This window comes from Pempheris klunzingeri, chromosome 7 (genome assembly GCF_042242105.1).
Source record: "Pempheris klunzingeri isolate RE-2024b chromosome 7, fPemKlu1.hap1, whole genome shotgun sequence".
Taxonomy (NCBI): Eukaryota; Metazoa; Chordata; class Actinopteri; order Acropomatiformes; family Pempheridae; genus Pempheris; species Pempheris klunzingeri.
The window spans coordinates 9,527,123-9,549,646 of record NC_092018.1 but is presented as its reverse complement, the minus strand read 5'-3'; the positions used below and the strand labels follow the sequence as shown (position 1 = coordinate 9,549,646).

General features: G+C 40.9%; 1 protein-coding gene across 3 annotated transcripts in view; it reads left to right on the top strand.

Moving 5' to 3' along the window:
* Positions 1 to 16,203, top strand: part of sh2b3 (SH2B adaptor protein 3) — a 47,667-nt gene extending 31,464 nt beyond the window's left edge. For all 3 annotated transcript variants that reach the window (XM_070833659.1, XM_070833660.1, XM_070833661.1), the window contains exons 3-8: positions 8,358 to 8,459; positions 9,681 to 9,769; positions 12,453 to 12,544; positions 13,365 to 13,579; positions 13,898 to 14,075; positions 14,606 to 16,203. In XM_070833659.1, the coding sequence (XP_070689760.1) occupies positions 8,358 to 8,459; positions 9,681 to 9,769; positions 12,453 to 12,544; positions 13,365 to 13,579; positions 13,898 to 14,075; positions 14,606 to 14,970 (1,041 nt within the window). In that variant the 3' untranslated portion in view covers positions 14,971 to 16,203. The remainder of the gene's footprint in view (positions 1 to 8,357; positions 8,460 to 9,680; positions 9,770 to 12,452; positions 12,545 to 13,364; positions 13,580 to 13,897; positions 14,076 to 14,605) is intronic.
* The last annotated feature ends 6,321 nt before the right edge of the window (positions 16,204 to 22,524 follow it).

Below are 22,524 nucleotides of genomic sequence, written 5' to 3'. Positions count from 1 at the left end.
TGATGTTTGTGTAAGTTAACTGCTGATAATTTATGAGTAAATTTGACATAAACAGAAAGTGGATAAGGGTAAGTGGTAAACGGTATAAGGAGCATTTCTAAACCTACTAAATCCATTTCTAAAATGAATGTTTTCCCAACTATGCAGATTTCTGTGCATGATGACTCGGTTCTGATCGTGGAAGATGTTTACGGCCCACGTTTCCACTAACTAGACTTCAGATCTTATTAAGAAGAAAAGTTGAGACATCCTTTTATGGAGTTAACCAGGAGCGAGCTGGGATCAAAGAATCTATTTCTGTCCCACCAACTATGGAGGGAACACCTCAGGAGTGTTTATCTGGGTGACAAAAGCAACAGGTGGTGGAGTCTGGCAGTAGAGCAGAAGGGCGAAAACAATGGCAGCTGTTACAGATCACCGTAGTGTTAGCTGCAGCTATAAGTAGTCTATAAACACTTTTAAAAAGGGAACACGCTTTTCTTAACAAACATACCAAGAGTTTGTGTACAGTAGCCAAGTTTCAGGCTGCACTATAAGCTGTTTGCCTCTGCCAGATTATAAAAATCATCCAGTAACACGAGCTGGTTGAGCTGGTTAGAAATGGCACATGGAGCTGTGATCAGTCTAAAGGATGAAGCTGGAGATATTGTATAAGTTCTGTTATTGTCAACAAATCTCATGAATCCACCAAAACACGTTAGTCGGTATCTTAATACTCTCCGGCTTCCCCAGCCTGTCTGAGTCTCTCAACACCAGGCTTATATTAGAAGTAAATCTTTTAAAAAAGGGTCACAAATGTGTATTTGAAAGTTTGATATTATAACAGCAGGTCACTGTAAATGTCACCCTGGAGTAAAGAATGTAATTTTTGTGAGTATCTACAGTAGCAGGAAGATGTTTGTAGGATGGACTAATACAAATTAGTGATCATGTTCACCCACTGCAGTTTTATGGGTTTCCATTCACACGTTTTTATGCACATTTTGAATTTGCACAAAAAAAAACTTCACTGGAAAAATTTCAAAAACAACTTGCAAGAAAGTTTCTAATTTTAGGTGGTTGGTACATCGATGTGATCACAATGTGATATTGAGATATCGTTGTCACTCATTCATTTTATTCCATCTTGCCCTCTTCTTATGCTGTGGTTCAATGGCATCCGACTGGAGAATTACAACAAACTCTTGATATTCTGTCATGGATGGAAACACTCTTCAATTCACATTTTCTACTGCAGAATTTCTACAATCTCTGTTAAGAAAATTGACGTGTGGTCCATTGATGTGTTTGGACTGGACTGGAGAGTGGAGCTCTGTGGTGCTGAAGAATCAGCTGTATGAGGCTTTGGCTACACAAACAGAACTTGTTAGTAGGATAATTTTATTGTTTTACTGTATTTTCATGGGATTTGTTGACTTTAAAATATATAGAAGACCACTAGCAGCACCAATGATCTCAACCTGAAAACAGTGGAAGCACAGACAGATGTGTTGGTCAAGGCCTCCCCTGCCTCATGCGGCCCTGATGGGTGGAGCTGTAAGTCTTCTCTGTGTGTGTGTGTGTGTGTGTGTGTGTGTGTGTGTGTGTGTGTGTGTGTGTGTGTGTGTGTGTGTGTGTGTGTGTGTGTGTGTGTGTGTGCGTGTGTGTGTGCGTGCGTGCGTGCGTGCGTGCGTGCGTGCGTGCGTGCGTGCGTGCGTGCGTGCGTGCGTGCGTGCGTGCGTGCGTGCGTGCGTGCGTGCGCGTGCGTGCGTGCGTGCGTGCGTGCGCGTGCGCATATACACTCTTCAGAATCTATTCAGTAACCCTGCAGAAAGTTATGTCAGTCTAAAACACACTCACAAACACACGCGCACACACACACTCACATGCACCCCGGACGGCGTTGGCTGCGGCGACCCTCGGAGGGGTAGTGGAATGTTGAGTGTGTCTGTCAGTTGCCATGGCGATGGCCTTGAGAGAGGGACCCTGGGAAGATCATTTTGGACTCCAAACATCCTGTGTGTCACCCGTGTGTGGGTGTGTGTGCTCAAACTGTAGATGTATTTGTGACTGTGTGGCTGAGAGGTCGCACTCATTGCATGTGTTGTTCGCTACTTTCATCACACTCCTGTGTGTGTGTACAGTAAACCTATGTGAAGCGTTAGTGCCTGAATGTTTCTTAATTGATCAATAAGTTGTTTAGCCTATAAGATGTCACAACATTGTGAAAAATGCCAACGATGTTCAATTTATAGTGATACAAAACAGAGAATTGAAGCAAATCCGCATGCTGTGCAGCCAAATATTGTTCTTACAAAACTTTTAGACAATAGTGAAGGTCCCAAAGTTTCTAAAGATGACTTTGGGGAAATATGTATAAAATTATACAGAAGATTAATGAAATCCAATACGAAAAAAAGGACAATCGCTATCACTTAAATGAGCCAAAAGTAGCTCTTTTCAACTGGCCTAGTGTTAAAAAGGGACCCTAAAAACAGAGAAACTACATAAGTTGTATACACAACATAATAAACATGCACAAAACAGTGTAGTGCTCATTCATAGTGTGACAGTATAACACATGGTAGCTGACAACAGCCAAGTATGTAAGGGATAAAGACTGATTAAACAAAGATTTTGAAATGATACAGAAAATATCATCTGAAAAAACTTCTCGATGTTGAGGAGTCACAAGATGATGTGTAGGCCACGTTGTCACGGTCGCATATCTGCGTCCCAATATCAGTCCTCTGTGTGTGAAGCTGAAACGTAGTAGTGAAAGTTGACTCAATCTGAAAAGAACTAGGAGTGAAAAAGAGAGAGAGAGAATTACTGACAGATCACCTTCAGTTACAGGCCTGCTGATATTGAAGTTACCAAGAAAAGAAGAAAATGTGTCAGCTGATTTTAGTAGTTAGTTATGTAGGCTTTTAATAATAATATTATTTTTTTTTTTTTTTCATATTATAGGGCCACAGCTATTGTGAAAAATAACAAGAGCATGTCTTCAAATTTGTTTTGGTAAACCAACAGTCAAACACTCAAAGATATTCAGTTTACAGTTATATAAAGCAATAAAGATGCTGGAATGAATATGAATGAAATAAACTCTTGTATCCCGCTTTTCATTATCAGGACATTGAACACAACCTCGTGCTGTGCAACCAAATATCGTTGAAACCCACTTTAACTTTATTTTAGACGACAGGCCGAATTCTGGGGAAATTAAATGATTTGATCCGTTACTGAAGCGCCTGAACGCGCTGATAAGGAAAATATATGATACTGTCAGGCATTGTGAAATAAGATGATCATCAAACTCTAAGCTGATTAAAGGGCAAATTTAGGAGGTCTTGCAGATTCTTTTGCATGTCATGTGTTACTAGTGGAAGTAGGTCAAGTAGGTTTTGACTGATAAAGCTCCTCCTAGTCGATCAGGTTTACACTCACACTTTGAATCATTAATAATTTACTGAGGTCAACATTTTGACCTGCTTTTCCCTGAAGGAGACATCAAATGTTACAATATTGTTCAGAATACATGGTTATTTATAGACTGCAGCTATGAGCATGCAGTAACCTTTGCTTGAGATGTGGTGCCACTTCAGTGCTTTCACAGCTGCAGGATGAGGAACAGCAGCATTATGAGGCCATAGACTTGAGGTCTGCTGTTAAACAACGCAGTGACCTGTTTGTGACAAAGAAGAGCAGCAATTGAAGACATTAATGAAAAGCTTCCTAAAGTTTTACTGTGTAGTATTTATAGACTCATCATGCTCACACTCTTTGAAGCTCTATGACTCTATGGTGATTGATTCCAAGATTTGATCAAAGAGGACATGTTAACATTAGTTACCTCTCCAATAACCTGTGACTCGCACATCATGCACAGTCAATGTGTGGCCAAATAAACAACTAAGATATTTTATTATGAAATAATATCAATAAAGAGCCGTTATTTTGTTCAGCCCTGCATAGGCTTTAAGAGACACAAACGTCTCATGTCTCTTTGTGTTAACCCAGAAAGGTTTCGTTTTCAGTGCTGCGTGTTTGTCTGTTTATGAGCACAATCACAGAAAAACTACTGGCCCGATTTTTATGAAACGCGGTGTAAGGGTGAAGCACGGGCACAAATTTAGGTGCGGATCCAGATCCGACTCTCAAATGAGTACTAATCAGTGGATCTGGACTGTCGGCCTTGGCGGAGGTCTGCGCTCTCTGAATGTCCTGCTAGTTTTTGCGTATTGTTTGTGAATTGTTTTGTGTCTCTTTGTGGTTGTCTCTAGCTCATTAGTCGTTCTTCATCATGTTTTGGTCATTTTGTGTCTTTTTGTGGCCCTTTTGCATCTCATTATCGGTCTCGTTTGCATGTCTGTGGTCGTTTCATATCTCTTTTTTTTTTAGCTGTTTTGCATCTCATTATGCTTCTCTTTGTGGTTGTTTTGTGTCTCTTTGCAGGTGTTCAGTCACACCTCTAACTCCACCCCGTTAGAGACACTTTTAAACATGAACACACTTGCACAGTTCGTGGGTGCTCATACAGTTTTCCCACATTCCTTGGTGGTGTTGTTTAAGGAAATAATCTTAAAGGAGTTATATACAGATTAGAAAATAAAGGAAGAAAAGGGGCAAAGGTCTGGCCAGTGTGTGTGCGAGTCTGCCTTTGTTTGTGTGTGTGTCTTCTCCAGGGAGTATTACAGACTACAGTTTGCAGTAATAGGAAATGTGCTGTGAGCGTGAACTTGCTCCCCTGATGAAGTTGATTCACAGAGATCAGGCCTGTTATGTTGTTGCTCAATCAGTCAGACATCTGCTGCCTGTTTTTTTTTTTCTTCCTGTTCTTTTTTTCCCTCTACAGACACATATGGTTCCTCAAAAATGCTCTTAGTCAGAAACTCATTCACATTCTTACAATAAATTCCTCTCAATGAGTCACTCTCAGCTCGTATGATCACCGACACACACAGAGCACCATATCTCATTAGCTCTCGCACATCCTGTGTAGTCATCATGATGATGGTGAAGCTTCAGCTCGTATCCTTTATCTTTGTGTCCGTGTTCTAGTTTTTGACATAGATAAATAGATATAAATTGATCAACAATGTTTTCCTGTCGCAGTTGGTAGAGACCAGAAAAACGGAACTAAAATAGAAAATATTAGACTTAGATTCATCAGGTGGCCAGAAACACGACTCCAAATCAATGATAGTTTTGCTCTGCAATTGCTGGATGTGCTGATAAGCAAGTCTTTGTTAACAAGTTTACAATATCTACTTGAAATATGTCCAAAAGTGGCCAAAAATCATCTTCTTCTTCTTCTTAAGGTAAGAGTTAGAGTTTAAAGCTTTCGATCATATCACAAGATCTTCATCAGCAAATGGTGGACTTCCCGTCTGTGTTGGCTTAAAAATTGAGCTGAATTGTACTCCAGGGTGTTGAAGACCATGTAATATATAACGAAAGCTCTAGAACAGCTACTCAGATTACATCACCTACTGTGTCCAAGGCCAAGAATGAACTATGAACCTCAAATAATCTTTTTTTTTAAATTTGTTTTTAAATCACTTTGCAGGGTCTATAGTGTGAGTGAATATTTTGAGTCCCTCACCAATTAACAACTATTTTTTGCTTTGTACCAACAGTTGTTTTTTCTGCGTATGTGCTTCCAACCTTTCCTGCCTGCAAATGAGCACACCTTTCCTCTGAGAATCGCCTTTCTCACAGCACACTTATGAGAAAACCTGAAAGTTTTAACCTCAATCTGAAGAACCAAAATTCTCTGAACCACCTGGACTAAATTACAGCTGTCGCAGCAATTTGGTGCGAGTTTCAGTCAGTTCCTCATTCAGTGACTCAGATCTCGCTAAGAGTCACATCCCTCTCATCTCTGCGTCACCGTGCCTTTAATCGATAATATTACACACTGTGGTTAAAACAAACAGCATGGGAGATAGGGGGTTCGTTCACGTCACTGGCAAGGAAGTTGGATGAGTGGGGGGGTTAGTCTGTTCTTTTGATGCGTGTGTGTGTAGGATTAACATAGACATTCCTCAGGCTCACACACTGTCACATAGACTCAAACTCATCCGGTGCACAAAGCCCTGGAATCCGTCCTCCCTGCTCTTTCTTCTGCTCTTCATCCCTCCCTCCCTCTCTCTCTCTCCCACCCAGTGCTGTGTCTTTCACTGTCTCGTCTGTTTCCTTTTGCTGCCTTTGCTCTGCCTTCCACTTTTTGTTGTTGTTCTGCTCTCTTGCATATGTTTGTCCCATAGGGTTTGACTTGATCCAACTGTAGCTTGTTAGCTTCCACCGTGAGCTGTGCTTGTTTGTTTGGGGTAAAATTTAGTGCATTTCATACTAATTGCTGGTAGACTAAATGTATTCATTTTAGGGGACTCCATTCAGGGCTCGGTGATACTAGCCTAGAGGCTATGATACATACATGCATATATATATATATACTATATATGCATATTAGGACATGATGTATATTAGATTGTATGTCAATTGACTCAATTCTAACTTTATATGATGTGATTTGTGATTTTGAATACACAATGTGATTTTAATACTCACCAGGAGCTGCAGCTATCTATACACATACACATTTAGCTAATACACTACTTTCTCTCCCCAATAAGAGTTGCTGACTCTCTTGTCTTCACGTGTCTCTGTCAGCTGTCACCAAGGCTTCATTCTGAGGTGACTTCTCACCCAACAAGCCACAGGCCTGTACACATGGCTGACCAAATCATCCATCCATGTGTGTCCATTTTTTTGTGTGTGTGTGTGTGTGTGTGTGTGTTTATGCCGGTGGCTCTGTTAGCGCCCGTTTGAATGCGGGGGCTTGAAGGCTCCGCAACGCTCTATTAGTGACGTATGATTAGTTTGAGTGCACATGTCTGTCGCTGTGCACCCATGGATGTGCACACACACCATATTTCCTGTGTCCAGCTGGGTTCCAGGTTTACCCGCAGGGGACAGAGTGGTCTTATACCTGTAGAAAGTATCTCCATGTATGTTTTATTAGTGTACAAAAACCAGGAGCACCGATGGTTTTGTTGCAGTCAAGGCCACAAACATAACTCAAAGTCACAGTATCAGGAGTTCATGCTGTGAGCCTCAGGCCAAAGAGCCACCAGGAAGCCTCTCATATTTAATTTAATATTCTTCAAATACATAGTTTGTCCCAGTGGGGTCAACCCTGGGGCTCTGGCACGAGTGAGCTCCCATCGTGCTCTTCCTTCGATTTACTGCATATTCTTTCACTAGGCTTCAATTTCAGCAGAACCGAGCACTCACATATGCGTACACATGTGAAGACTGCACATACGCACATACTGTACAAATGAGCATTCAGTCATTCACACACATACACTCAAATGAACACAAAAATATAACAACAAAAACACAATTGTGACACACTGACAGAAACTGCTTTCCAGGCTTTCTGTCGACCATCTGGTCCCCATTTCTTAGGTGTAAAGACATATCAAATAGGCAGCAGCCATGTTACACATGTATATAAACTACGTCTTGTCGTGTCGTGTTGTATGTGAAGCTTAACTGTTCAACCTTAAAATAAGATGTATTGCAGCAGCTCAGAAGTTGATTCTACCCCTCTCAGCTGCAGTAAAGCTTTTGTTGTCGTCAGATATTTGAATAAAAGTAAATAAAAAAAGGTGTGTAGAGATATCTTTTCAATTATTTGATGACATCAGGATAGACACTTTAATACCTTGCTGCGCTGATGTGCCTGAGTGTGACAGAACTGCAAATGTGTGCGTTTCACTGCTGCAGCACTTTGAGCAGAGCTAGGTGGGGAAAGCAGAGCCAGAAATGCTTCCCAAATTAGGCCACAAATTACCTGTGGGGAAGGTGAATCCAACCAAATCACAAAAATCCTACAGTACGTAGCTTTGGTGGTATCTAGCCATCAGATAGTTTGGGTTTTATTTGCTATGACTATGATATCTGTCTCCAAGACATCCTTTCCACGCCATAGGATTTCTTTTTGATTCAGAAATCAAATCATCAAAAAATTAAAGCACTGCATGTCTTTCCAGAAACCAGTTTGTGTGGATAATTATCCTCACAGACTACCAGCAAGTCTGTAGTGTGTTGTTCAGAGTGTTGTTGAACCACTGAGGGAATTATGATATCACAAGGTCGGCAGCCTCAGGCATCAGACGCTGGTTTTATTATTCACACAAACCACTTTTGAAAGAGACATTTAACAGTTAAAAAGAGTAAGATCATACTTGCGGGTAAAGGATGGTCGAGACACTCCTTATTTCTTTCTGTTTCAGTGTCTTTTTGTGTCACCTTTCATGAGGGTGGCGTCTGATCTCTGACAGTCATCATATTTGGTTTTACAGGCTTCCAGTCCCAAGCTGACGACTCAGTGCTCAGATATCCAAGAAGTCCGTCGTTGCAACCAGCTGGAGATGCCTGACAACTTAAACACGTTTGTTTTAAAGGTACATACAGGTTTTCAACTAAATAGTAATAGGATAACTCTTTCTGTTCAGAAAGATTACAGTTGTGGTTTCCACATTCCTCCCCCTGTGCTGTTAACATTCACGCTGCTTAGAGCTTCAACCCTCGATCCAACATGAAGAGGAAGCAGAACAATCATTGTCTTATTATTTCATAACAGGACTCACCAAAATAGCCTACATTTAGATTATGTTTGTTTAAACGTAAAAGATACTCCACCCAAACTTGTCTCTTGATTATCAAGCATGCCACCTTGTAGTTTTCTTTCCCAAACTCCAGCTTGGATTATATCAATTTTTCTTAGGGGGAAACTTTGTTCACAGTAAAGACACAAAGTTTTTACAGCCTCATAGCAGATTTGCACCAGTTGTGGAAAGTGGAAAATAACTGGGCAAAAGCTAAAGCTATATTGTGTATTTATTATATGTATAATATTTACAGTCAACATGCCACTTCATTACATACACCTGTTCAACTGCTCTTCAACGCAAATATCAAATCAGCCAATCATGTGGTGGCAAATCAATGTATTTAGGCATGTAGACATCGTAAACATGGCCAGCTGAACGTCAAACCAGCCATCAGAATGGAGAAAAAAGGTGATTTAAGTGACTTTGAACTTTGCATGATCGTTTGTGCCAGATGAGTTCGTTTGAGTGTTTCTAAAACCCACCGATCCACTTGGTCCATCTCAAGGGTTCACAGAGAACAGTAGGAATAAGAGAAAATATCCAATGAGCAGCAGTGAAAATACCTTGATGGCAGAGATCAGAGGGGTTGGTTGGTGATTGGTTTGAGCTGGTAGAAAGGCAACAGTAACTCTATTAACCCCTCGTTACAACCGAGGTATGCAGAGGAGCATACCAACACATCAAACCATGAAGCAGATGGGCCACAGTAGCAGAGGACCACACCGGACACTTTAATTAGGTGACTGTGATACCTGATAAAGTGGCCGGTGAGTGTTCATGATGGCTTCTGTGAGCTCTCTAAGATTCTTAAGAAATTCTCTTAAAATGGAAATTAAGTTATTAACCTGTTTTTGGTGGTTACAATAAGCTACAAAACTAGTGAGCCACTGCCGAAATGTCAATATTAAGTCCTGAATATGTTGTCAGTGTATTACAGGATTAGAAAAATTGCACTTTCAGTGTGTCCAGTTCTTGCCTTTGCACAATTTGAAAGCATCTTTGTCTCCGCAGGTTAATCGAGGTAGTCTGATATTTGAGACGGACAACGACCAGCAGGTCAGCTCCTGGACGACAGAGCTAAAAGAATGCATCAGCAACAGGTAAGAAACACAAAGACAGATACTTTACATGACTTCACCCAGTCTGTTTCAAAACTATAACATCTGTATTGTCTTTTTCCATCTCAGAATTTGTGCTTTTATGTGCACAAACCAAACTGAAGACTAAAGTTTAAAGTTCATTTTCAAAACATGAAGTGACAGCATGTAACAGGAGCCTGCATCGTCCTCATCCGTCTCTCCTAATGCAGCTCGTCTCCTTGAGCTTCTGAATGGAAATATTTAACACTTGGACTTTGGCTGTTTTTAGTGTTTGTGGGCGTGCTGGATGTTTACTTGTGCTGAGGTATGTGTTTGCAAATGCAAACATACCTGCTTGAGGGCTCCGCAGACTGCAGCAGGTCTGAGCCTTGTTATATTTGGAATATTCCTGGAAATGATCATTCATCAAACTCATCAGTCAGCTTAATATTTATACTAAAAGTCTGAGAGGTAACACATGTGGTGTGGGGAGCATCCTGGTAGGGCTTTAAATCTCTGGAATAAATGTAGTTGTAAAATTTAGCCGAACATTTTTTGTTTGTTTGATATTTTTTTGTATATAACTTTTAAAGTTGAACTTGAGGGTTGTGTTTAAGACCTGGTGGTATAGTGGTTAAGATGCCTGCTATATACTATGATCATAACAACCCTGGTTCACAACAGTAAAAAAAAAAAACGTTATTAAAAACAAAAATATCATTGACGGAATCACAATTCATCAGACTGTGATGATTGCTTGCTTCATCAAGCAAGAATTTGAAAAAGAAACCGTCAGTCATGAAAGAATTTATTATTCAGAAATTTTGTCAAGCAAAATTTTGGTTGCTAAAAAGAAGCTGCAGCAAATGCTCAGCTAAGTTTAGTGTTTGGGGCAATTCTCTACTGTATATGTACTAATATTCACTCTGACACTCAGTGCTGTACTTCAGTTTTATCGCCTTTGTTTCAGTGTGACAAACCCAATAGTATCTTTATCAGCAGACGTTACAATTACACACAAAGAAGCTTGTATAAGTTTGACCTTTATGTTTTTGTGTGTGCGTGTTGTGTGAGAGGAAGTGTGGGGGAGGTCTGAGACTCGGGAGAATCTCAGGACCTTTCTCATTTCTGCAGATGTCTGGAATGCACACACACACATTAGTCAGCAGTACAGTAAACACTCATCCAGTATGGAAGTGAGGTCACTCTTGAGTTCAGTGTTTATTCATATAACTCAAAACACACACACACACACACACACACACACACCTTTCAAGCATCAGACATGGGGGGGCTGCATTCAATGAATCAAGTATGAACTTCTTCTTCTAAGTCTCTTTTTCAATTTTCAAACACACACCTCTTCCTGTCATCTATCACAACAGCATGAATGCCTTCAAGAAAACACTTTTCTTTCACTTCAGGAAGTCTCTGCTTTGCAGTAGACATTCTAAGATGCTTCAGCAGATAAAGCACACGTGTAAATAATGAAATGAATGACGGCTGAATTCCATTTAGCTGCTACAGTTTCAGGGTCCTGATGTTTGCGTGCTGGCTCACTGTCACACTGTCAGCCAACGTTGATGATGTTAGTAACACATTCCTGCTATGACCAGTCAAAATGCCTGCTGTGAAAAAGGTTGATCATCCAAAAGTGTGGGTCATTATCCCTGTTTGTCTGATTTATCATGTTGACAATAACAAAAACCTGTGAAAGAGAGCTGAGGGAGGCAGTGTGATGCAGCCAGGAGGATGCTATGAACACATTTAGCTTTGCCCTCGAGTGAAGCCATTTGGGACGAGTATAAACACTTTTCCCTTTAGATGTGGTCAGATATGGTAGGTGTAGTTTGTGTAAAGCATACTGAGCCATGTACTCCGATCCTTTAAGCATTGCTGACTGGATGAAATGTTCTCACTTTGCACAATGTCCCCACTGTTCTAGAGTAAAACATAAAGCGATTCTCACAAAGGTAGAAGAACAAGAAACCACACACACACACAGTGAGGAGAAAGGAGTCTTCCTGTTATTCAGAGCGCTGCAAACTCAAGTCAGCATTTTAGCAGGATTTGCTCCGGCTTCCCTCTTTAACCTTCCCGTTCTCATCTGTGTACGTACACACACATACTGACTGTGTGTCCTGTGTGTGTATATGTGTGTGTGTGTATGAGTGTGAGCAGTGAAAGAGAAGAACAGTAAGTCTCAGTTCAGATGTGAACTGGTGAACTGGACTCACTTCCTGTCTGTGCTCTGCGTCTTTGTGTTCTTTCAGCCTGCTGTTTCCTCCATGTTCACTAGACTCTCGCCACCAAAACACACACACACACACACACTCACACACTCTCTTGTTCTCTACCCATATCTGTGGCTCTCCCTGCAATATGAAGCATGTTAACGTTGTTAAATTATCAACACGTGTAATTTTTAAGACACGTATGTAATCACTACTACTAAAGAGAGTTCTGCAGCCTGCAACCACAAAATGGAGAGAAGATACAGATCATCCAGCACAACCAGAGCTGAAGTATTCTTATAAGACAGGTGGTGAAACCCTAATGGGGCGAAAATTAGAAAAAAAAAAAATGAAATGAAATAATCATGAAATTGACCCTTTTGTCACCCCAGATGGTCCACAGTGAGAATAATATGCATGTGATGCAGCTGATACAGTGTGTGTAATCTGAAACTCTTCTTGCCCTTCAGGTCAAGCAGTGTGGATCTGGAGCCCCTACCCTCCCCAGCTGACAGCTCTGCTCCGGCCAATCACAGAGCGAGCTCAGAGTTGGGAAGTCAAAGTGAGTGGTGTTTATTCTGTGTAAAAGACTGATCAGACACATCCTCTAACACTCAGCTGTGTGATCATTTTCAAAAATGTCTTCCTGAAACTCCCAGGTGTAAGTTTAGTGGCTAAATATTGATATACTGACATCCTGGTGTCCACAGATAATGTGTTCCCACGTTTTCCTTCTGGTCTGGGATCAAATCTCTCTGCTTTAAGTAAATTCAAGGAATTTAGTGGGTTGAGCCAAGTAGGTTCAACTCTGGTCTTATTTTCACACACTGTGTTATGAACAAATTATACTTACCAAGTTGATTATAAGGTAGTAAGATCTAAGAACACAGCAACAAACACAATAATGATCACCTTTTTTAAAATGATGACATAATGAGTTGCCTACAGTTGCCTATTTACACATCCAGTGCAGATGAAGTACATTTCATTTCAAGTCTTGTTTCCGTCCACCTGATGAATGCCAGTCCAGTACTCACTCTCCTTTTAGCTCTGTTTTGGTCTCCACCAACTCCTGAGGGACATATCTGGCCTTTTAGCTGCTAAATACTTACAAGTTTTCACACCAGCTAGTCACTAGCTTTGTCTGCTTTCAGTTTGGAGCTCAGCTAGAAGTGCACAGTACAGTGGGTTTTTAGAGCTTATTCACTGAAGAAAGAAAAACAATGGCTGATGTCTGAAACATAATTGATTGTGGATTCCTCACTACAAGCAACAGCCTTCACATTACACATCATTTAATGTGTTTTTCATATAAAATTGATTAGTCCAGCCGTGTTCTTTAGAAGAATTAAATCATTTTGGTTCTCTGTTCCTCCCACCAGCCCCCGTCACCTTCGCCCTGCCGGAGCCGGTTGCCCAGAAGACCGATCACTTCCTGTTCTCCTACCCCTGGTTCCACGGGCCCATCTCCCGGGTCAAGGCGGCCCACCTGGTTCAGAGCTCTGGACCGGAGGGACACGGAGTGTTTCTGGTTCGACAGAGTGAGACACGCAGAGGAGACTACGTCCTCACGTTTAACTACCAGGGAAAAGCAAAGGTGTGTCTCTGATGTCCAATACAGCGAGACTTGTCTAACTGAGCACACATCCAGAAGTGGTTCACCATAATGTTTAACAATATGAATACTTATGAATGAACACGTTTTTGCCTGCGTATATCAAACTTGTGCTGACCCCATTTCCTGACAATGGCGGTAAATATTTAAATGAGGAAGCTTTATGCAAGCATAAAAAAGGTCAACACTGACCACTGGGGTAAAGAAATGGAGGGGGCAGAATTCACCTCTGGCTCAGATTCAGACAGCGTGAAAACCTTTCACGATGTTTTTCGGTCCTCTGTGTCTCTGTCTCTGCAGCACCTGCGCCTCTCTCTAACAGAATGGGGTCAGTGCAGGGTGCAGCACCTGCGCTTCCCCTCTGTTATGGACATGCTAAGTCACTTCCGCCTCTTCCCCATCCCGCTGGAGTGTGGGGCCGCCGGTGCCGTTACGCTGTCCAGCTTCGTTGTGGCGGGCTCCAGCCCTCCTTCACAGGGTGAGACTCCACCATTCACCTCTCAGTCATCTGTTTGTCAAAAATAGTGATGTCTTAGTAGGAAGGTGTGCGCAGAGTAGTTTGCGTAGTTTTAACTTTGTGAGAGCAAAGTCCACTGGAGCAAGAAACACAACCAGCCAGTCAGAAAGATTGTAAATAAGATGACAGTTTAGCCAGATTATCCAAAACCTTGGGGACAGGACTCCTCTACACATGTGATGAAAGTCTCAAAATCATGTAATTTAAAAAGGGTCAAAGGTAAAATCAGCCTCTGTTAGAACTGTTCACAACTCATGGACATATAACTTGTCATAAAGTAGACAATGGTTTGTTTTAGGAAGTAAAACCCAAAGTGAAAACATGTGAAATGTTGGTTATAATTTGGCTCACAGCTGACCCTGGTCTATAAACTGTGATGTTTACATGCAGTCCTGTGTTATTGTTTTAGCGCTTAGCAGGTGTGCGGCGGAAATGCTAAGGAAGTCTGAGTTTTTTTGCTTGATGTACTCACCAAAACTCTCCCCCCCCAGGTCAGCTCTCAGGAGCTCTTCTCATCCCTTTCTCCCTCCATCGGTGGAGCTCTGAGCCCAGCTTGGCTCACTGCAGCCTGGCCCGCAGCTCCAGTCAGCCCCCTTCCTCCTGCTCTACCGCCGCCAGCACCACTTCCAGTCCCAGCGCCGTTTCCCAGCCGAGGAACAGCCCGTTCGCCCGCACCAACCCCGTCCCCGACCCTCCTCCGTCAGTCCCCGCTCCTCTGCGGCGGACCGAGTCGGTGGGGAGGAGGCCCCTGCTTCGCCACCCCAACCCCCACATCCCTCAGCGGGACTCAGACTATGAGCTGGAGCCTGAGCGAGGTCGCAAACGGGCGATAGACAACCAGTACATGTTGCTCTGACCCACTGACACACCTCCATCACCTCTGACAGTGTTCACACACACACCATGATAATAGACATATTTTGTTCCCCCCACCCTGCTTCAAGGGGGCGTGTGAGACTCTCAGAGGACTTGATGCTAACGTAATTATAGCAGACTCATGAACTAAGTTGTCTGATGAACTTGTGTAATGAATGCACACACACACACACACACACACTCAGTCTGTGCTGGGAGTGTGTTTACCAGTGTCTGACCCTCACAACCTCCACCGTGAGTGTCCACAGTGAATGTATTTTTGGGAGTTTTAGAACAGTGTTGACCATGATGATTATTCTCGTTTTATTGATGTTGAGGTTCAGTGTGAGAGAGGGAGAGCCACACGTGCAGCTGTCCTCGAGCCCGGGCAAAAAAAACAATTCGAAATGTTTCTCTTCTTATGAATTCATAGAGGTGCGCTTGATTTAACTTCTCTGGCACTTAAACTGAACGGATGGGGAGGCGCTGCCTGTGAAATTGGTTAAATCAAGTGCTCCAATAATGTTTGAAAGACATTTACTTTTCACACACAGGACTTGGTGTGGCGCACACTCCCACCTTTTTATACAAACACAGATTCTTTTGTAGAAAAATAAGAAAAATCAGTAAAAAGGAGACACCTTGGTTAAAGTCAGTTGGGAAGCTGTTTGTAGAAACTGATCTGCTTCCTCCTTCAAACCTTCGCTCAAGCAAATGCAGAGAACCACATTCATTTTTCTCCATCAGCACTGTTTTTACTAACCGCAGTGGGAACTTACCGCTTTTTGTGATACGTGTGTGTGTGTGAGATGGTTGTAAGTGAAGTCCATCAGCATGACTGTGCTGATCTCAGTGTGGAGCAGCACTCAACCCAGAGTCTGTGTGTGAGTTCACGTCCCAGTGCTCACTGCTAGTTTTTTCCAAAAGGGTCTTTGTGGTGTCATATGTTACATTGTACCAAGGCACCATGTGCACAAAATTAACTTTTGACTGAGCACAAAGTGCTACAAGGACTCAGAAAGACAATTTCCAAGAAAATGGAAGGATGTAGTAATAATATAATTTTGTTATTTTTGTCATCCTGCAGCACTGAAATTGCTTTAGAAAATGGACGGATATTGTAAATCATAAATTTGTAACATTTGATACAAAGACACCTTTTCTGATACAAGAGGTAGTTTGTGTATTTCTGTCCTGTTTTACACATCTTTATTTATAGGTGCGACAGAAGAAGTGGAAAAGATGAGTTAAACTTCTCTTTCCAAAAATAGTGATGACATTGGTATTCCACTCCATTTTATTGATTTTGGGGCGTGAAAAGTGTCCTGTGTCACCGAAAAATAGGACTTTTTAATAGGAATTTTGTGCTTACAGCTGAAAATATAAACTTGAAGGGCTTCACTCCAAAGAAACGGGGGGGGGGGGGGGGGGTGTTAAAAGTCAGGGCTTAAAACATTTGAAATCTTTTTCAAATTGACTGTGTCATTGTTAAATAATGGAAGATTAAAAGTAAAAACTCCTGAAAGACAGAGAGACACTGAAGTCACACAAGTGCACACTGTGAAAATTAACATTTATTTTCTTACAACTACAACTCCAGGCACATCCTGAACCTGGGATGTCTCCCCTCATAACATTAAGTATTTTTCTAAGTATTTTCTGGACAACCCTAACCACGGAGGGACTGTGAAAATACAATATTTTTACACTATACACCATTTTTAATAGAACTTCCATGTTTTTAATGTGACGCTTTGTGAGAAAAAGGTTTGAGATGTCACACACCAATTATCAGTCATTGTTCTTCTGCGTAATTTGGTTTTTGTCCTCTCTGTGCCCTTTAACTGGATTTTCTGACCAGTCAGTAATCTGAGGTGCCTTCTGAGTTCATCAGCACACCTTTAAAGGTGTTAACCACCAGTTTAAAGCTGCACGGCCTATGACAGATGTACATCACTCAACTCAGGTTAGAATTTTTAATGTCTCGAGCCAAAGTACTACATTTTTATTGGAGGTTAGATAAAGGAATGCAGCCAAACGTTAAGCCGTTACCAAAGCAAGGCATTTTTTTTACCTAGCGACCAGTTTGTTTCATCTCATCCACCATCGTGTCTAACTTTGAGAGAGCTGAGAGAGCTGATTTGTAACCCAAAGCAACCCAAACATTGAGATCAGCCTGTGGCCACCCCACATGTGTTCACAGAACATCCCATGAACAGTGACCAGTCATTCACTCACCAACGACCAAATTTCTGTAATTTTGTTTCCAAAACGAAAGCTTTACTTCCATCAGCAGCTGGAGGCCACTGGGATATTGTGTGCTACGACTTGTATGTTTAGTCCTCTGACCTTGCTTTAACACTAACTTTAGCAGCTGATTAAGATTTCCCTTCAGTAAACCTGTGCTTCATGTGTGGTTTAGACCTGATTCTGTCTGTCTCTCTGCCCTCGTTATCAATGCAGTGTCCTGTTTTTTTTTTTGGTATTATTTTTGGAAGAGAAATGCATACATGCAGCTTCCATTTCCTCAAAACCATTACCAGAGTAAGTCCACTGTGATTTACTCCTCTTGCTACGCAATAAGTCAGCTTTGTCTTAACATGGGAACATTTTTACAATGGTTGTGTAGTTCTCTTTAATGTATCATCAACATCAAGACTGACATCTTCGCTGTGTTTGTAAGGGGAATGAAAACAAGGACGCTTTTGGCAAAAGTACGGTTGATCTTCCTGCCTTTATGTGCCCTAGTCTAAACAAATCCCCTCCCACATCAGTGTTCCATTTCTGCTAAAGGAAAGCAACGGTAACAGCAACTATTTTGACTATTAGTCCCCTGTCTTTGGTGTTTTGTTTTTTTTTCTTAGGGAGAATGACTGTGCCTTTGCCAGAAAGCTGCTGTTGCTTTTCCCCTTTTCAAAAGCTCAGGGTGTGATGTGGTGCAGAACTTGTGTAGTGCAATATCTGAGAGATGCCCAGTGCTTCACACCTTTTTATGTACGTAGGGAGCCATCAGAGGCTTCTAGGTGGGTGGCTTATGTGAGTGAGAATTCAGTGTTTGCACCTGCTCGCAGACAGAAGAAAAAATATTTGACATACGCCAAAGTTCCCACAAAAAAATGCTAATTTTAAAACCAAGGCTAACACATTTTCCTCTTGCTTTAAGGCTTCTAATTTTGTTTCATGTCTGCAAGAATCGAGTTAATGCGTAAGGAAATCCCCGTTTTACCTCAGGTGTCTTTAATCCTCAACATCCTCTGCAGCAACACCTTTAGTCCCCCCCCCCCCATGTTGATTTTAAAATGCCCAGGTGATGAATATAATGTCTTCTCAATACTGTTCATCCTGTTTGTTCACTTAGCACTGTAAAACATTCCAGTTCAACAATCCCTTCATCAGCCATTGTGTTTGCATCCTTTTCAGTAATAAGCATTTAAATTATATTAAATATATATCAACTGTATATTTGACTTTTTGTAAAATAAACCTAACCAAAAAAAAAAAGAAAAAAAAAACTCACCCAATCTCACATGATCTGTTGTGCTCTCTGCTGTCTTGTTTCTCTGGTACAGGCTGTACAAAGTAAGCATGTGATGAACCAGAACAAGATATTCACTGTTTAGGCGATGGCAGTGTTGAGAAGGTTACTTTTGCAATGTAATAGTTCACAGATTACTAGTTACCCTGTAATAATGGAACTATTTTAATTACTTCCAAGTAATGTAACTTAATACAGGTGATTACTTTTCTAAGAAATATTATAAACTGGGAAATAAAGCTGAAAACAACGTAAGGTTAAACCAGGCAGCATGAACCTCACAACAGTGTTCAACACTCATTATAGTCAAACTTTCATTAAAGTTCTTCACTGTAACTTGGCTTAAAGTTGAGGAAAGTTGTGTTGACTTTCCAGCACTGAAAGCTTCTGAAAAGGCAGACTCGGGTTGCTTAGAGCAGTGCACATTGGTTTGATCGATTCTCATGTCGATTCTCGTCTGCCAATGAAAAACAACCTTCAAAATCTGAGTGCATGCTGCCAAATGAACGGAGCCTGTGTAGACGAGGAGACGGCTCCTTTTAGGCCATCGAACCCTTTGACAGCGTTGCGCTGGACTTTGTCCCAACAGCTTTACTCACCTTCATTTCACGAAAATATGCCAAAACATAAGGCATTACTGCCAGGGTGAGAGATGCAAAGCAACAGAATGAACTTTATATTCTACATATAAGCCTTTAAATGAAAAGAATATATTGGGATGTGAGCTGGATCAACATCCAAAGATCTCAGCCCTCGCACAAATTTCCCAGCATGCCTGTTGCTACTGAATCTGATAGTTAGTCATTTGACACCATTGACATGTAAACTTGAATAAAAAATAAAATAATGGCATTTTTCAACAGCTTCCTGGAAATTTGAGGCAGTGGCTTTAAATCAGTACCAGAAATGATTACTACACAGGTCACGTGGTACACGCTGCTATATATTGGATTTTAGCGTTTCCTCTATTTTCCTATAAATATCTTTATGGAAAATTTATGGTTTTTTTTTTTTTAATGGTTTCTATGTAATGCGACCAGCTATTCATTCATCAATTTTCTTCCACTTATCCAACAGCTTTAAACTGCCCAGTTCAATAAAAACCAGCCCAAATTATAGAAAACACAAGCATACAAAGCTTCATAAAAAAAAACCAAAGATAAAATGTTGGATAGATAGTTAATGGTGACCCACAAAGACTGCAGTCAGACAAATACACATATTGAGAGAGAGACACACCTCTGGCGTCGTAGCGCAACCTCAAAAAATGATCAAATTAATCGGCTACAATAAGCTAAATCAGCTGATGCATCATGCAGCATGAAATGTCCCTACCTTTACACAGAGTTAACATCTTTTCTTGAAGTTGGATGTTCTAAACTTGAAGGACTTTGTGGGTCTCTGTGTTGTGTATCTGCATTTTTGACCATTAAATGACATCTCGTTTGGTAATATTATTTTCAAAACCCGACCAAATGATGACAAAAGCAGTCCAAAGTTTTTATTTTGCCACACAACAGCTATTTCCTTTTGTCTTCATTATATTGGAAGTTAAATTCCATTAACAGTCTCAGGCCTCCAAGTAAAGTTTATTTTAATTGTCATCTATTTTTCAAGTTCATTGTTTGATATGCTAAACCTCATTAAATTATAAAAAACTCAATGTCCAATAATCCAAGATGTCATAAAAAGAAATGACACAAATCCCTGCTGAGGAAAAGCTGGAATAAATCAATGTCAGCGTTTCTGGTTGATATAATTAATTGATCATCAAAATAGCTGCAGACTAGAACAGACAAAAAGCCGCACATTAGTCAGTCTCCCGCTGAAGCAGCAAGTCTTTAAAAACAGGTCACAAGTACAGATTTTGATTTCCTAAAACTGGGCACTGTAGTTTTCAGCAAACATTACTCAAATACAGGAGTATGTCAAGAATTTGTTGGGGTGCCGTGCAACTACAAGATCAATTTAAGTTAGAGACGCCCACCCCCCCTCGAGGGACTTAAAACTTTTCAAAATCAGCAAGTTGCTTGTGTGACTTGTGATCTACATTTTAATTGTAAAGTAGACATTCTGAATAAATGTTTTTTTTGTTTAACTTTATTTTTATTAAACATAGAAAGATACACTACAGAACAGAACACTCCTTGACAACATCACAGACTATATATAACATATAAAACCCTTTTGGGATATCAATAAGTGAAATGAATGGACAGTTAAGACATTACAACATAGTGAGGGGTTCCCCTCAGTTATAGAGGTATCTTGCTATAGGTAGCCACCTCCTCACAAAGACATCAGCCCTCAATTGTAATTGAGCAGTTAAGGCCTCCATTTCATATACGTCCCTCAACTTCTGTTTCCACTGTGCCACTGTAGGTGGCTGTGGATTCATCCAATTTATTGTCACCATTTTCCTAGCAGTCATCAAGAGTATATGTAATAGGTACTTTTGTTCTCTGGTGTACATGTCTTCAGGAGTTAGATCTAAAAGAAAGTGACTTGGGGTGAATAGTAAATCAGTTCCCATAACTTTATCTATCTCTCTCTTTACCCCCTTCCAAAAAGGAGGCATCATTGGGCAATCCCAAAATATGTGCGAGTGATCGCCAACCATTCCACATTTTCTCCAACAATTTCCTGCAGCTGGGTTGTCTATAAATTTGGAAACCACCGAAGGTGTCTTAAAGAACCTTGTCTTCATCTTCCAATCAAACTCCTTCCACATGGTACTATTAATACCCTTATGACATCCAATGCACATTGTTTCCCATTCTCCATCTTTGATTATAATATTTAACTCCAGCTCCCATTTATTTTTGATATAAAAAGTATTGTCTGGTATATCCAGTAACAGATTTCTATATATATGGGAACCATGTTTTTTGTTGGGAAGCTGATTTTTAATTATATTAATAAAATATGTCTTTACATTTGTTGGAGCATTTTTAATTATATTCCAATCTTTATGGCTTGTGATGTAGTGTCTAATTTGAAAGTACCGGAACATATCACTCTGGGGTAGAAAGAATTTGTCTTGGAGATATGAGAACGGCTGGAAAACATTGTCACAGAACAACTGGTCAATGACCCTTAGGTTTCTGCCTGCCCACCTCTTAAACGTGATATCTGTTGTTGAGGGGGGTAAATTAGGATTTCCAGCAATCTGCATAGCCCTTGAAAGGGAAGCTGTCCCTCTAATTCTCTTTTGGACTGTCGACTATACTTTTAAGGTGTGTTTCACCCATACATTTTTGATTTCCAATTTTTCCTGGGACTGCTTGCTCAAAAACCCTAGAGCGGACAGAGGTATATCTGGCAAGGAATTCTGCTCTATGTTCACCCATCCTGACTCCATATCATTGCTAATCCAGGCTACCACTGCTGTAAGCTGTGCTGCCCAAAAATAATATTTCATATTGGGGAGGCTGAGTCCACCTCTGTTCTTCCCAAGAGTGAGTCGCTTATTTTGCCATATGAATCTAGATATAAGCTTGTCCAGCATATTGAAGGCTGATGTTGGGATCCCGATTGGGAGAGATTGAAACAAAAACAGGAGTCTGGGGAGTAGATTCATTTTAACAGCCTCCACTCTACCCAAAAGTGATAACGGCAGCACATCCCATCTTGCCAATTCATTTCTAAATATCTCAAATAATTTTTTATAATTAGCCTGGTATAATTGTGCTACTTGGGGAGCGAGTGTAATTCCTAAATATCTAAAACCCTGTTTAGATCTGTGAAAGGATACTACATCATCAAGCTCGCTAGGCCATGCCCCAGACACCATCATCGCTTCCGATTTACCGGGGTTAACCAGATACTAGACCATATTCATTAAGATTTTGTAGAAGAGCTGGGATTGAATGGACGGGATTTTCAATAAATAATAATATATCATCCGCGTATAGAGCCATTTTATGTTGGTTTCCACCCTCATCTCTTATTCCTTGTATAAGGGGGTTACTTCTAATCAATTCCGCAAGGGGCTCAATGCTGAGAGCGAACAGAGCTGGG